This window comes from Podarcis pityusensis, assembly GCF_964106645.2.
Source record: "Podarcis pityusensis genome assembly, chromosome: 10".
Taxonomy (NCBI): Eukaryota; Metazoa; Chordata; class Lepidosauria; order Squamata; family Lacertidae; genus Podarcis; species Podarcis pityusensis.
The window spans coordinates 32,786,893-32,803,754 of NC_138035.1; the positions used below are offsets into that span (position 1 = coordinate 32,786,893).

The window sequence follows — 16,862 nt, forward strand, 5'->3', positions numbered from 1 at the left end:
GGACCTACCATGTTTGGCATTCCTTGACCAGGATTAAGAAAAGAGAAAGAACAGAATTGTAAAGTTGTGGGCTGAAGGTAAAAAAGAAAAAGTCCAGTTTCATTAAGCTATTAAATGTTGAAGGACAACAAGAGTATTGCAGAATAAGGACCACTAGACATTGAGTGTACGTATGCCACATTCAAATTATTTTGTATTACATCTAAAGTAAATATGCAGTCTTACATCTTATATTGCCAATGTTTATTTTATCTTATTTCATAAATTTTATACACCCCTTGCTTGTAAAAAAAACCACACACACAATCAAAGCTGTTTTCAAAAAGAATTATATAACACTGTGGAATAAAAATAATTTTAAACATTAAAAAATATGCTCCTTAGTGGTTCAAATAGCTCATTTAAACTTCCACTGGGTATTCCTGTCCACTTGCAGTCATCATTTTTCATTCCACTTAATAACTCACCATCATATTGCCAGGGGAGTTTCAGGATGCGGAAATTAAGATTAAGGTAAATGTGAGCTCAAAGCAATCATTTTATTCCATGAGATACACATTTTCCAGAGCTTCTCTACTTCAAAACATTACAGAGGAGGGATGCCTTGGCAGGGTGGGAAAACGCTTTTCAACCCAAGGACCACATTTTGTTGTTGGGGTGGGGTGCAGTAGCAGTGGGGATGGCAGTAGTGGGAATGGCTAGAGACATAAATGGGTGGTGCAGGGGAAGTGACTCTCCTTTGTACAGCAGGCTGCATTCCAGCTCTGCCAAAAAACAGCAGTTCACACTCTCTCACACACATGCACACACCTACATCCAGGCAAGCAAGAGAAATTGTCACAGTTCAGGGGCACATTCCAGCCAGGTAAAAGCCCTCCAAGGGGGCCCTGAGTAGGGCCAATAAGAATAGCCAGGCTTGAAATCTCCTGCCCTTGGTATAAAGTGCCCCAGTAGTCTCCTTTTTCTTAAAGCAATTGCTGGGAGTTTCTGGCAGCTAAAAGACTGTTTCAACATCTTACAATGTGGGAAATAACAAACTCCCTTCCAGTTACAATGAGGCAAGCCCTTTGTAAATCTGTCCATCCACTACTCCTCTTTTGAGTTGAAAGGGAGTTTTATGATGCTTGAGGGAGAGTCTTCAAGACTCAGCCCTCTAGAACTTGTTGCTATGACTCCGACTCCTCCTCGTCCCAGATGACGCTCTCCTGAGTAGTCTTGGTGGTCACCAACTCAGTTGCCCCGAGTTCCGTTGCCGGCAGTGGAAAGGTGGGGTTGCATTTTTTATCACAGGAAGTCAGGGTAGCTGCCTCCGTGACATCACTTCCTGCCATAGCAATATGCTGCACTTCTCTCTTTAAGGCGTCATCTCTGGCAGTGTTTAAAGCATCATTTGAATGTGGGCACCTAAGTATTTCAGGATCGCCATCTCCTGGACTGCTACTGTGGCCTTTGTGAGGTTCATTTTCAAAGGCAATGACACACTTCTCATTTTCTGAAAGAGAAACAGCTTAATGAGTAATGTGAAAGCAGTAGAGAAGTGTAGGATAAGAGCCCCCCTTGCCTTTTAGAACATCAGCAGCAGCAATGTCTAAAGGTCAGGGAGTGAAGCACCTCAGGTCTGTGGGCTGGGTGCTGCTTTCCCATGCTCTCTTCTCTGATCCTCTGTGCTTTCTGCAGCCCACAGCCCTTCCCCAGCCCACAATAATTACTGATGGTTTCTTCACCCCTTCCTTGAGTGTTTTTGCCTGGCTGAAATGTGTTCTTGAACTCTGATAATATCTCATCTAGCTCCCCTGGATGGAGGATGGAGAGGGGTGTGTGAGTGGCTACAGAACCTTACCTAATATGCAAAGGTAACATTTACACTGGGGACGCAGGTGGCACTGTGGGTTAAACCACAGAGCCTAGGACTTGCCGATCAGAAGGTCGGCGGTTCGAATCCCCGCGACGGGGTGAGCTCCCATTGCTCAGTCCCTGCTCCTGCCAACCTAGCAGTTCGAAAGCACGTCAAAGTGCAAGTAGATAAATAGGTACCACTCCGGCGGGAAGGTAAACGGTGTTTCCGTGCGCTGCTCTGGTTTGCCAGAAGCAGCTTAGTCATGGCCACATGACCCAGAAGCTGTACACCGGCTCCCTCGGCCAGTAAAGCGAGATGAGCGCCGCAACCCCAGAGTTGGCCATGACTGGACCTAATGACCAGGGGTCCTTTACCTTCATTGCTCCACCCACTTTTCCTTGTGGCCCCACATGTCAGTGGCATGTGCCCCCCCATTAAGGTTGCCCAGTAGGGCTGAAAATGGTTTCCTAGCCTTGCCCCTAGGTTATACTCTTACAAAAGTTCCCTCCGTGCTCACCATTAGCATTCCCCTCTTCACAGCATCTGAAATCTTCAGGGACGTCTTGTATGAGGCAACAAGAAGAAAATCATAACTCAGTTAAGCAGAACATGATAATAAAAGAGGAAAGTGAACTAAGATATATGGGACTGGCATTGGCCCCTGAATAGCCCAGGCAGTTGCCTTGAAATTGGACCCAGATGTGAATCCTTCCTGCTGTTACTTCTCCAACCCATTCAAGATTGTTCTAGGGTCTATCCAGGAAGAATTCTTCTTCTTATATATTTATTTGTACCCTGCCATTTCCCCCTGATGGGACTCAAGGTGGCTTACAAAAGAACTGTTGGTCACAAAATTATTTCCCTTCCTAGTCACCCCCTACTCCCAAGCAGGCCATAGGCTGCCATGGGCTTCAGTTGCCTAGGCAACAGTAGCTGGGAAGAGAGAGGGGAAGAGTTTTCCCAAAGAACAGCTCCAAAGTCAGCCCCCTTGTAGCATGCTGGTGGAAGGGGGCAAGGTACTCTTGGCCGGGCCCTGAAATATCCAAGGTGAGATCATGGGGGAAAGGTCAGAAACAAAAGACACAGGTACATGACAAGCACAATTTATATCATTTTGAACTCCCATGATGCTGGGAATTGTAGTTTGTGGAGGAGCTGAGACCACTCTGTTAAGTATTTCTACCACTGCCAATGGAATTACATTTCCCAGGATATTTCTGGAAGAGGTACAGCCAGGTTAAGCTTGTAAATCACAGCTTTCCAAATGGTGTGCCGTGACACATTAGTGTGTCCACTGCAGTGTGTAGGTGTGTCGCGCAAACGCTCCCCACACTCTTCCTGGGGCTGAAAAGGGATGAGTTTAACCTCCAGTTTCCTAGAAAAACTGAATTACTATGTCGTGAAATGTTGCATGTCTAAAAAGTATCACCAATATGAAAAGTTTGGAAAGCTCTGCTGTAAATGCAGTTAGGTTCAAGGAATGTAAAGCCAACAAACTATCACGTGGTAATGGGAAAGCCATTCCTGCTTTTGGTTATCCAAGGGCAAATCCAAGGATATATCAGTAAATGATGTGTGCATGTGCACCATAATCAAAATGATTAATACTGGTGAGCAAAGTCATTTATGGAGCAATTGGCACTTAGATGCCCCTAGTGATCGCTAACAGATAATTAGAATAAGACGAATCAGTTCTGCTCTCAGTACTTTGCAGGCAATAACCATGCATTGTATGGCTTGTTGTGTGTATGCCATTGGATTGGAACTAGATGGTAACTCCCCAAATGGGTGAATATCTATTGTTGGGAAGACTGGCAATGCCTACCTGTAGAATTCTCCTTTTCAGCTCCTCGCATCCTCTTCTTCCTCTTTTGTTTCAGGATTACAATGCACAGCACTGCAGCTACTGCCAAGAGTAGCCCCACGAGAATGTAAATTCCGAAGAGTAAAGATGAGCAAGCCGGGTCTGCAGCAAGAGGTGTTGGGGCTTGGGTTTTAATGGGGAAAACAGAGGGGGCATCTTTATCCCACTCTTCCACTGAAAAAGGCTTCTAGAGCAACTTACAAATATAAGCCCCGCTTTCAGACTCACCATCTAAGCAGCACGACACAAGAGGAAAAGGGATTGGGAGGGAGGAGGGAAAAAAGCAAGATCAGGCACTAATTCTTATTTACAGAGCTCTTGTAGTGAACAGCAGGAACGGAAAATTTGGAGATGACTCAAAAGCTGCTGCTCATTCAGCAGCGCCAACGGAGAGGGTCCTGCAGTCCAGTCTCTCTATCTCTATCCACCTGACTGAGTGTCTGCTGACAGTTGAGGGAGCGGCTTGATGCAGCTGTCTTTTAACAGAACTGATGGAGAGGCCTTGCAGACATACAGCGCAGTCTGACAGTGGGGCTTTTGGAGCAACTGAGTTATCTCAGCATTAGAGCAGAAATGGTCAGCAGTACAGTGGTACCTCGGGTTACATACACTTCATGTTACATATGCTTCAGGTTACATACTCCGCTAACCCAGAAATAGTACCTTGGGTTAAGAACTTTGCTTCAGGATGAGAACAGAAATCGTGCTCCGGCGGCGCGGCAGCAGCGGGAGGCCCCATTAGCTAAAGTGGTGCTTCAGGTTAAGAACAGTTTCAGGTTAAGTACGGACCTCCGGAACAAATTAAGTACTTAACCTGAGGTACCACTGTATTATTTTGTCTCTTTACTGTTTTTCTGTCCCACCATTCCGCCAGGATGTCAAGGGAAGATTACAGGGTTCGTTCCCCTTCCCCCTTTTATCCTTACAACGCTGAGGTAAATTAGGCTGTGAGGATATAACTGGCCCAAGGTTACCCAGCGGACTTTCCTTGCAGTGGGGATTTGAACCTGGGTCTTCTCAGTCCTATCCTGACAACTGTAACTACAAACAATGAAATATGTCCCCTCTCTGCTTTAAGCTCATCCTAGGAGGCCAGTTTTGTGATCATCCCACCATATGAAGTATGACAGGCAACTACCATATTTTTCGCCCTATAGGACGCACTTATTCCCCTCCAAAAATGAAGGGGAAATGTGTGTGCATCCTATGGGGCGAATGCAGGCTTTCGCTGAAGCCTGGAGAGCGAGAGGGGTCGGTGCGCACCGACCCCTCTCCCTCTCCAGGCTTCAGGAAGCTATCCGCAAGCCGTGGGAGCCCACAGGAGTTCCCCCAGGCTCCCACAGCTTGGGCAGAGCTACCTGCACCCCGAAGCCCCGGCGCGCTGAGCAGTTGCGCCGGGGCTTCGAGTAGCTCTGCGCAAGCCGCGGGAGGGCTCCCACGGCTTGCGGAGAGCAGCCTGTTCTGGGGGCTGGGGTTGGGGGAAGCTCGGGCTTCCCCTGCCCCAGCCTCGCACCTTGGGGGGGGGGAAATAATTTTTTTTTTCTTTATTTCCCCTCCAAAAAACTAGGTGCGCCTTATGGGCCGGTGCGCCCTATGGGGTGAAAAATACGGTAGTTATGTGAGGGCTTTCTGGGTTGTGGTTTCCCACATCTGGGAGCCCCTGCCCTAGGAAAAATTCTCAGATCCACAGTTGGGCAATACTTTTGTTTAGGTCAACCAAAACGTCGCACAACATTGAGCAAGCTTTTGAGCCCTCCATCTTCAGTAGGTCAGATGACAGACAAAGTATGCAGGTGGTGGGGGAAAGAGACAAAACCATAAAGTTCAAAAATTGGATTGGATGCTGCAGCCATGAGCTGTCTCTCAGACTAACCAACCTCACAGAAAAACAATACTGTAAAATAAAATAAAAATCTGATTACCTGGGGGTAAAATACATGTTACTATTTAGCAGTGCTTCAAACATCATCAGGTGCACTTAGTCTAATTCTGTTCCATTTCTTAATCCAAAACCCCAGTTACAATTCTTTGTTTCTCTGTCTTTCCTATTCCATCTTTACTCTTCTTTTTTCTAGTTAGCATTGTTTTATGGATTAATCCCTTCTTTCCCTTCATTTCAGCACTCTCTCCTAATAACTATCATAATAACTTACATAAAGGTAAAGGTAAAGGGACCCCTGACCATTAGGTCCAGTCGCAGACGACTCTGGGGTTGCGGCACTCATCTCGCTTTATTGGCCGAGGGAGCCGGCGTACAGCTTCCGGGTCATGTGGCCAGCATGACTAAGCCGCTTCTGGCAAACCAGAGCAGCGCATGGAAATGCCATTTACCTTCCCGCCGGAGGGGTACCTATTTATCTACCTGCACTTTGACGTGCTTTTGAACTGCTTGGTTGGCAGGAGCTGGGACAGAGCAACGGGAGCTCACCCTGTCATGGGGATTCAAATCGCAACCTTCTGGGAACTTATTCAAAGACAACTATGAAAGATGTTGGGCTGAAGTGAAAAAAGATTTAGAAATTTGGTCAAACTTGAAGCTTTCACTGCTGGGTCGTATTGCTGCTGTAAAAATGAATGTATTGCCTAGAATGCTGTTTTTGTTTCAAACATTGCAAATTGTGGACAAAATGGACTGTTTCAAGAGGTGGCAGAGAGATATTTCTAGATTTGTCTGGCAGGGCAAGAAGCCCAGAATAAAATTTAAAATACTAACAGATGCAAAGGATAGAGGTGGATTTGCCCTGCCAGACCTTAAACTTTACTATGAATCAGCAGCTTTCTGCTGGTTGAAAGAATGGCTGCTTCTTGAAAACACTGACATTTTGGATCTAGAAGGTTTTAACAATGTATTTGGATGGCATGCATATTTGTGGTATGACAAGGTCAAAGCGCATAAAGCATTTAAAAACCATATTGTCAGGAAAGCATTGTTTAATGTTTGGATAAGATACAAGGACTTATTGGAAAACAAAACTCCAAGGTGGCTGTCACCAATGGAAGCGAAAGCCTTGAAAAAGCTCAATATGGAGGTCAAATGGCCAAAATATTGGGAAATTTTGGAACAAGATGGAGACAGATTGAAATTGCAGAGTTTTGAAAAACTAAAAAACAAAGTGCGAGACTGGCTTCATTATTATCAGATAATGGAGGCATACAATTTGGATAAGAAAATTGGCTTCCAGGTGGAAAAATCAAAATTAGAAACAGAACTGTTAGAACCCAAAACTAAGAATTTGTCAAGAATGTATAACTTGCTGCTGAAATGGAATACTCAGGGTGAAATGGTGAAATCTGCTATGATTAAATGGGCACAAGATGTTGGACATAACATCATGTTTGCTGACTGGGAACAGTTATGGACCACAGGTATGAAGTTTACGGCATGTAATGCCCTAAGAGAGAATATTATGAAAATGATATACAGGTGGTACATAACCCCAGTCAAGCTTGCAAAAATCTACCATTTGCCTGATAATAAATGTTGGAAATGTAAAGAAACTGAAGGTACATTTTTTCACCTTTGGTGGACGTGCCCAAAGATTAAGGCTTTCTGGGAGATGATATATAAGAAACCAGAGGTCTTTCTCCTGGGCATAGCAATCGGTAAAAAAGGATAGAACTTTCTTTATGTATGCTACAACAGCAGCAAGAATACTTATCGCAAAGTATTGGAAGACACAAGAGCTACCCACACTGGAGGAATGGCAGATGAAAATGATGGACTACATGGAATTGGCGGAAATGACTGGCAGAATCCGTGACCAGGGAGAAGAGTCGGTGGAAGAAGATTGGAAGAAATTCAAAGATTATTTACAGAAACATTGCAAAATTAATGAATGTTAGAGTGATATTGGATTGAAGTTAAGTGGCTTCTAGCTGTACAGGTTTTAAAGTTATAAATATATCAAGATTAAGGATTAGGATTAAAAAGGTTAAAAGAATGGAAAAATTGGTTTTAAATAGGTAAAAATTTAATGGCATAATATATTAAGATTAAGGATTGGGATTAAAAAGGAGGGAAAGAAATTGCTGGACTAACAAACTGAAATGGAATACAAAAGAGGGAGGTATGAGGAAGTCCGGGAAACAAGTAAATGTAAAAGAAGTTATGAAAAGACGGAATTGTTTTTAACTGTTTTTTCCCCCCTCTCTTTTTATCTTTTTGTATTTTGTATTTTGTACTTTGTATTGTGTATTTTTCTTTTTTCTTTTTAAATTTCTCTTGTTTATTAATGTGATTTTATTTTTTTCTGAAACTTTAATAAATATTAATTAAAAAAACAAAACACAAATCGCGACCTTCTGATTGGCAAGCCTTAGGCTCTGTGGTTTAACCCACAGTGCCACCCGTGTGGCTTACATACCATTTCCAATTATATGGTTTTAAAAAGTGTTAAGGGCTGTGCTTTATAAAGGCTTGGGCAATGGAGTCCAAACTCTCCCCCACCCAAGCCCATTTGAAAATTGCTGAAGGCCTTGGTGGATCACTTAATGGTTTTTCTGCCTGTTAAGGCAATTGTAATGCATTATGCTAGGTGCTGTATTATTTTTAATTGCATTTTTATAGCTTCTTTCTATTTATTATATATTGTATAGAATCTGAGCTGTAATGCAATAAAATACCCTGTGATATGCTGTGAACTGCCTAAATGAAGCTCAAGGACCATAATTTGGGAACCCTGAGGTGATGATATTTCCACATGGAGGCTCCTTGGCACATGAAAACCTATTTGTCCATATAGCCTAATATGCTGTACTCTAAATGGCAGCGTGTCTCTGACTTTTCTGGAAGAGGCCCTCCCCATCACTTGCTTACAGGTTAAGTGGAGATGTTGGAACCTTGAGATGGGGCCCTGAGATAGCAATGCAGTTTGAAAGCAGGCCAGTGCAAGTAGATAAATGGGTACCGCAATGGCGGGAAGGTAAGCAGTGTTTCCATGTGCTCTGGCTTCCATCACAGTGTTCCGTTGCACCAGAAGCAGTTTAGTCATGCTGGGCACATGACCCAGAAAGCTGTCTGTGGACAAACACTGGCTCCCTCGGCCTGAAAGCGAGATGAACTTCGCAACCCCATAGTCGCCTTTGACTGGACTTAACTGTCCAGGGGTCCTCTACCTTTTTTTTTTTTTAACAGTCCCAAGGGGTCTTTTGTGTGTGGACAGATACTTTCGTGTGTGTGTGTGTGTGTGTGTGTGTGTGTGTATTACCCAAGTTGCACCATCAAACCTGTGTAGCATCATGGTTAAACAAATGAGCTACAGTGAAGTGCAAAGTTTCAGGATGAATTACCCTTTAGTCATGAGCTCACCAAAGGCCAGCCACTATCTCTAAGCTTCAACATGCTCTCCCCCACATAGGAACCATAGAAAGCTGTCGTATAGAAAGGCAAACCACTGGTACATCTTAGCTCAGGACTGTCTATAGCAGCTTGCCAGGATTTCTGACGGAAGTCTTTGTCAGCCTCACCTCCAGGGATTGACCCCGGAAAGCTTTGAATCCAGATATGTGCTCTCTGCCATGGAGCTATGGCCTTTCCCTCATGTGAAAAGTTAGTCATAAGCTGTGTGCATATTATATATATTTAAAGCACATTTACCCTCTTTTCAAAGAACCCTGGGCCCTGTTGTTTACCCCTCACAGAGATACAATTCCCAGCACCCTTAACAAATTACAGTTCCCAGGATTCTTTGGGGGAAATAATGTGTTTTCAATAGGTGGTGCGCACAGAGTCATAGTGGCCTATCTATATGTAAATCACTAGAGATTTCTGTTGAAATATGAAGTGGTATATACATTAACTACCTCCCTAGGTAGGCTGCTTTGAGGGCTACTAAATTACACGTGTGAAGTACTTTTTCTCTTTTTAAAAGCATGCTATAAATACATCCAGCAATTCAACAGATGTGAGTCAGAAGCCGCATGGCACCCAGTTACAACCCCCCCCCCACCTACTTGTGGAGCCAATACAGAAACCCCAGGCTCTACATTGGTGTCGCAGTCCCAAATGCAGGGAGATGTGGTACTGCATTGACAGACTTCGCACGTTATGGTTACTCATTTCCTCTAGGTCAGTTTCCCACACGTGTACCAAATCATGAGTATGGCAAATGCCCACAAAGAAGCAACCTCATTGCTCTTGTCGACCCAAACAACAACCCTGTCTGTCTTACCTGATGCCTTCACTATCATTCCTATTTGATAGATATGAAATTGAGACTGAAAAAGAGCCAATTGCTATAGCAGTGATTGGTAGGCCTTTTAAGGGAGACCACTGGTGCTCTTCCTTGAGAAGGTAAGAAGAGTCCTGCTGAACCACAGCAAAGATTAAACTAGTCCATCATCCTGTTCCCCACAATGATCAAACAGGTGCCTCTGAAAAACCCATTAGCAGGATTTCTGGACCACAGCCCTCTCATACTGTGGTTCTCTAGCGGCTGGCTATGCTACCTCTGCTCTGATCCTGCAGACAGCATACAACCATTATAACTAACAACAATTGATATCCAAGGTCATCAGTAGATTAGAATATTTCTTCTGTTCCTGTTCTCATCCACCTGTCTCAGCCATTGGAATCTCTTCCTACTGGTATAGGATTTGATTCCAACTGAACTCAATGCACCCAGGGAACAATTCCCTCCCGCTCTTTCCAAAAGTCAAGGTGATTATTTTTATTGCTTACTTGTCTCCTTCTCAGTCTTCCTCTGCATCTTTTCACAGCTCACACATTGGTCAACCAGGCGGTCATAGCAGAGGCTGGGGAGATGGCAGGAGGTGCCGGTACCAGAGCGCCTGCTTCTGGGTCCACAATGTACACATTGTTTGCTCTGACGGTCATAGCAGAGGCCAGGCTCAGAGCAGGTGGTATCCACACCTGAGTGGCTGCTTCTGTTCTGCAACATGGTTCAGTCTTCAAAGAAAGAAAAGGAAGGGAAACCCCAGATTATCAAGGCTTAACGAGATAGCAGGTTATACAAATGGCAAGCAAGTATAAGAAACTGTTGGACACTGAAGCCTGCGCTTCTCTCCCTTGAGATCTCACTTCCTCCAGAAGGCCCTTTATAAAAGAGCGAAAGGAGGAACTTGCCCAAGCGACGCCCTCCTGTCCTGTAACTCCCCGCCTAGTATTATGTTTGATTCTTGTGGTGTAAAAGCCATGTCAACGTGACGCTATACGTCCAAATGGACGAGGGGCCTATTGGTTAGCATATGATTTATTCTAAACTTCCACCTCTACTGGACTAGTAGGCCCGCCCCCAAACATTTCGTGGCTGAGAGAACATGAAAAAGGGGAGAAATGGAAAAGAGAAAGGAAGCCATAAAAATAGCAGAAAGAGAAGGAAAAACAGAGAAAAAGGGAATATGAAGAAGGAGAAGTAAGAGAGCAAGAAAAATGGAGGTGCCTTGAAAAGAGCGGCGAGTAAGACATTGAGTCCAACCAATGATTTGGGCGTAGCAAGGCTCGCTTCCCTCACACAGTATAACTATATGGCTGAGCCCCACACAGCAGAATATAACTTTTGTGACTAAGTTTATTTCACACTGCACAAAGACAGCTGGAGAAAGGCCATGGCTTGTGCTTCAGTGCTGCTACTAGTCAGTACAGATCCTGGGCTAGGCAGACTCAGTATAAACATCACGTATTCAAACCCACTGCAAGATAGGTTGGAGCCACCACACATCTCAAAGGGTTGTCCTCTTATCCATCACCTTTGGAGAGCAGCGCTCTTTTTGTTACAAGGAGGTCAAATCAATTAAAACTAGGCTTAAAAGTCCCCTCTCAGTCACTGCCCACCAATATCTCAGATTTTTTGTTTCTTTTTCTCATTATATTTAATCTCTTTCCCTTTTTAAACCTAGCCTGCTTTCATGGAAGATTCAGTCATATGGTGGTCCACATCTCTGGCTTTTTCTACCATTCATCCTTTCTGTATCTCACTTACATGGTCGTACTTTCCACACCAGCATGTATATTTGCCTATCTGGACTGAGCTGGTTTATGACTCAGTAATTCCATGTAAGTATTGGTCAGAAGGTGAATTGTACAAACTCCTCTCACACATTCTCCTCTCCCCACAAACTCCAAGGCAAGTCGTTGTTTAAGTTTCAACTGGGCCAGGAAGCAATGCATTGACTGGCTCTCACATTTTCCAATCATGTGCTGTGCAGATGAAATATTTTCCTGTTTGTGTTGATTAAATGCTCTTGCAGCATTTGTGCAAGTCTGGAGTGCATTCACTGTGCATCCAGCCTCAGCAATCTGCAAATGCACTGCACCTCTCTGTGCTGCAGGCACAGCATTGCAGTAGAGGCAGTGATGGGCTGGGCTTGCGGCTCACTACACTTTTACAAGAATGACTTCCTCTCGCTTCACTGTGATGGTCTGGCTTGTCTGGGAGCAACACAGCAAGGTGTTTTCTGAAAAGCTGGAGTGTCAGTGAAGTTTTTACCATCTCCTCCCTAACTCCCACTGCTTTGCTGGGATCCCTTTGTTAGGAAAGGTTACAATATTTGAGGTCTTAGGTTGTTGTTGTTGTTGTTGTTGTTGTTTTAAATGAGAGTAAAGGGAGTGGGAGACACATACAATAGAGGTGTATACAATTATTCATAGTGTAGCAAAAATTGCCAGAGAAACATATTTCTCCCTCTCTCATAATATTAGAATCTAGGGCCAGAAGATTCAGAACAGACAAGAGAAGGAACTTCTGCAAACAGCACATTATTGAATGATGTCATTTATTCCCCACAAGAGCAAAAACTGCAGGTTGTCTGTCAGCAAAGCCTCTGGCTTCCTCAAGGTGTAGACCCACCCTCGACACCATGCAGTATACTGTAGGTTTGGGAATGGTACTCACTGTGTAAGGAAACCTTGCAATGGGTCTGTCCTAATACCAGCAAGCAGCTGGAGGTACGAAACCTTCAATAGCTGTATTTATTTGTGACCAGCAGATCAACAATTCCCTTTGGACGTGTATGAGACTCATGCTATTACAATGATTTTGAGCTGCAATTCAGCAGCAGCAGCAGCAGCAGTGAATCTTGCACACACCCCAGACCTTGCACCTGGTGTTGGGACACTGTTTGCACCCCCATAGTCATGCTACTGAGTGAGGGATGCTCTTCTCAGACATCCATCTTTTCACTAAAGTATGCTTGGTTAATAACAAAGTTTGCCAAGGTAGATGAAGGATCTGCAGAGGAAAGGAAGGGAAGAGGCTTTCTGGCAGAGCACAGCTAATTGTACATGGAAAGGAAAGAAACCATTGGATATGGGGACACGGTCCCATTTGCTCCATAGGGTCGAGTCAAAAGACAAAGCTTCTGCTTCAAGCATTGTTCAGAATAGCACTAATAACAGCCCAGCCTCGGTAACTTGCTGTTCCAGAGGATGGAGCCAAGCAAATCGGCTGTCTTCCATTTTCTCTCCAGCTGTCTCTTTTCCTCTCTGGATTCCAGTTCTGCAATCTGAGCTTTCCCTACATGCTCCTTAGAGGCAGTAGCCAGGGTAGTGGCTTGGCCTTGTCTAACACCCTCACTGCCACTTTTGGAACTGCTACAGCTCAGCAGCAGAACATGCTGTTCCTTTAAAGTCCTTGTGCTCTTGCTGTGTGCGATGCCACGCGATGAGTCAGATCAACAGGGAATGGCCCTCACACAAGGATCAGCTGCAAAGCCATTTCCCATTCCCAGGGAAATGAGGTTGCAGGCTGGGAGCAAGCCCTTCCCACACGCATGGGGCGGTGTAGCCCCTGTGCCATTGGATGGTCCTCGGCCACGTCATCCTTAGGCTGTCCAATCCGCAGCTGAGGACTCGCCCCTGTTTTCTCCCTGCTCGGTCAGTTCTCCCGCCCTTAGGCTAGGCTCTTTATTTCTTGACCTTGCTATGGACCTCGGTTGCTTGCCTTGGTTGTCCAAGGAGCCTGGTAGGAAGTTTTCCCCACTTGGCAAATTGGCACCGGCCATTTGGTTTTTCACCTACCTTGTAGCAAATCGTCACAACTTTGTAAGGTTTGGCGGTTAGGCATTGGAGTATTAGGTTGAAGGTGAGGGAAGGTAGTGGCTATCACCTACCCCTCCTAATTCAAGGGTATTCTGTTAAAGGAATCCAGGGGGGCATGGTCTCTGTCCGAAGCCCCAGACGGGGGGCTAGGGCCATGGCACGACCCCTAGCAGTGACCCTGGGGGAGTTCCTAGTTGATGTGCATCAGCAGGGCTCCCCCTACTGGTGGTTAACCCTTCTAAGACTCCTGCAGATGGGCAGGAGTCAGATATAGTCATGTGGTTTCCAATGCCTAAGCCAATACCACTCACATTCTGTAACCAACAAAGTTGTGGCCTTTTCGCCCATTAACCTAAAATACTGTTTCATGTGTCTTTATTCCACTTCCTGGGAGGGTTTGGGACCTTGCCACGCAATGCTTCTCCCAGGAAGGATATCTGGAAATGCATGTGCCATTGAGCTGTGGTGGTGGGGAGAACCATTTCTCATTGCCCAATATTAGTATACTTATTTCTACCCTTTCCCACTGTTATTTTGATTTGCTCATTTGTTCACAGAGTTTGTACCTGCTCTTCCTCGGAACGGCTCTCAGACAACCACCCCCAACACAACCCCTGTCTTCAGAAAAGACACAGCACAAGATGAAAAGTAGATGGGGAAGGAAGAGGAAAACAAACCCAGGCACAAAATTCTTCTGATTCACTTCCGCTTTCACCCCTACTTTTCTGCCAAGATTCCTGGTACTGCAAGATTATGACAAGTAACTGACTCCATCATCATTCACGGGGGCTTCAAGGCTCCTACAAATATAATCAATCAAGAACAATCTTGAAGATATCTGCGACTGTCCTCTGCTGTGTCACCAGCACTTTTCAATTCAAACATTTTAAAAGACTCACTGGAAGTTGTGAACTGACTGCCAAGTCTATGGAAATGAAATAGCTATCTGGAGGAATGGACTGATAATGTGCAGATTAATCTTTTGAGCAGAGCCAGAATGAGCGCAGATTTCTTGACTAGCTTGCATTTTGCCATTCTAGTCCCCACCTTCTCGTTACTGATCTTCACAAGAAGGACAAGCATCAGTAGGAATGCCTGAGTGGTTCATTGCAGACGTGAGTTGATCTAATCTGCACCTCCAAAACTAAAGTGCAGAGTCTAATTTGCAATTCTCCAAATTTTGCATTTTCAATTCAATAAATGTATCAAAATGCATGGGAAATGCATATTTTAAATTACTTTAGTACAATATTTCAATACATAGCAGCACATTTTGTGAACATTTTTTAAAATGCAGATTAATGTGGAAATGAATTATGGATGATTAATTATGAACACATATGAAAGAGACGGATCTGTCCATCGCTTGAAGCATGTGTCCACTGTCCTAGTCAAAACTTGTTCCTTGCACACTCCCAAGCACCCTCATACATTTGCAGGAGATTGTAGCAGAAAATTATCTAAAAGGGCATGCACACACAACACAAGGCTGAGGCTCATTTTCACACTTGCCATACTTATAATGTGGGTGTAAAGGTCATATTAGCTAGAATGTTTATTTGCATTACTAATTACCACTCTGCTTTCTCTTCTGCATCAACAATGACCAGCCACCAGTGCAAATCATGTGAGAGAGGCTCAAAAGCAATTTGAAGCTGCACGGTTGTACACAATGGAACTTCTGAGCAAACGGGGATAGGATTGCCCTGAAAACATTACATGTGATAATGCTCAAAATCTCTGCCGTTTTGAGAACATTTTCACAGGAGGCTTACACAAGCCTAGAATGCAAATGTAAAATCTAGAACATACAGTAGATTTTCTTCTGCTATCCATGCCCCATTAGCAACGTCCATGCATAGCACAAATAGGGGAAGAAAACTGACACTCTTTTGGTGTCACGTGCGAAATTCCCGAAAAAGCACCTTCACATATTCCAAGTGATGGTGTGGGAAACACGGGTGTTACTTCAGTTTTCCCTACAACAACAACAAAAATTAACATATGGGCATCATACAAGTGCATTTACATGCTTCTGGATCAACTGGATCCACCAGATTCATTGACATAGATGTTTTGAGATATATATATATATCACATATCATGTCATGTCTTGGTTACAGGAACCAGTACAGTGGTACCTTGGGTTAAGTACTTAATTCGTTCCAGAGGTCCATTCTTAACCTGAAACTGTTCTTAACCTGAAGCACCACTTTAGCTAACAGGGCCTCCTGCTGCTGCACAATTTCTGTTCTCATCCTGAAGCAAAGTTCTTAACCCGAGGTACTATTTCTGGGTTAGCGGAGTCTGTAACCTGAAGCGTATGTAACCTGAAGCGTCTGTAACCTGAGGTACCACTGTATTTCCTACAGCATTTGTAATGGAGAACTGTCCCAAGTCTAACCCAAAAGGAGGTGCAGAATTAGGGGCAATCTCCTCACAATGAGCTGAAGCTGACTTAGTGCAAAGAGCGTGCACATGGCCATTGGGCAGGTGGAATAGTTCTGCAATACCGTACCTCCATTTCTGCAAGAACACGAGTGCTATGGACGTTGGGCAAAAACCCTTCTCTAAAAGAAGCAGCCCCAGGACATAGACACCCCAAAGAACAGTTCACAGTGCTAGATATTAGACTGCAAAATACATAGCTGATATATCTATAAATGACATACATCATCGCTTAATGCCCCCGCTTGTGAGCTTTCCAGGGCTATCTGGCCACTGGTGGAGGCAGCAATCCAGCTCTCATGATTCAAGAGGTAGACTTGAAGGGCCATTAGAATATATGGATCCCAAAAACTGTTTTAGGCATTTTCTCCTCTCTCAGAATGACTGACTTAGGCGGGTAAAAGATAAAAGCAAAGTTGAATGGATGTTATTGTACCCCAGACAGGGGGCACAAGAAACAAAGCCCCATCTTATTGCTATTAGTGTAAATCACATGTCGAGGTCCATCAGGAGAACAAGGCTGGCATTGATGGAACAGGCTCAAATGTTTATTATTCAAGGTTGTAAAGAGATAAGCAGACTCAGGAACGCATATTGCCGTGGCATGGAGAGGCAGGTGAGGCCATTGCAGGAAAGAAGGGGGGGGACAAGCCCATGTAAGGACATAGGAAGTTGCCATAACTTTCGGTTTACAAGAAATCAGGTGGTATTGTATT

The 16,862-nt window shown here is 44.4% G+C and overlaps 1 protein-coding gene across 2 annotated transcripts; it reads right to left on the reverse strand.

Moving 5' to 3' along the window:
- Window positions 1-226: 226 nt before the first annotated feature.
- Window positions 227-14,823, reverse strand: TNFRSF13C (TNF receptor superfamily member 13C). Of its 2 annotated transcripts, none has more exons than XM_080971940.1 (5): window positions 14,376-14,823; window positions 10,381-10,608; window positions 3,663-3,824; window positions 2,355-2,399; window positions 227-1,492 (listed from the first exon to the last, which is right to left on the reverse strand). In XM_080971940.1, the coding sequence occupies exons 2-5, from the start codon at window positions 10,598-10,600 to the stop codon at window positions 1,167-1,169; spliced, it is 753 nt and encodes a 250-aa protein (XP_080828066.1). In that variant the 5' UTR covers window positions 10,601-10,608; window positions 14,376-14,823; the 3' UTR covers window positions 227-1,166. The 2 variants fall into 2 exon arrangements, with proteins under 2 accessions (XP_080828066.1, XP_080828067.1); XM_080971941.1 differs by lacking the exon at window positions 14,376-14,823 and adding an exon at window positions 11,642-11,738.
- Between the last annotated feature and the right edge of the window lie 2,039 nt (window positions 14,824-16,862).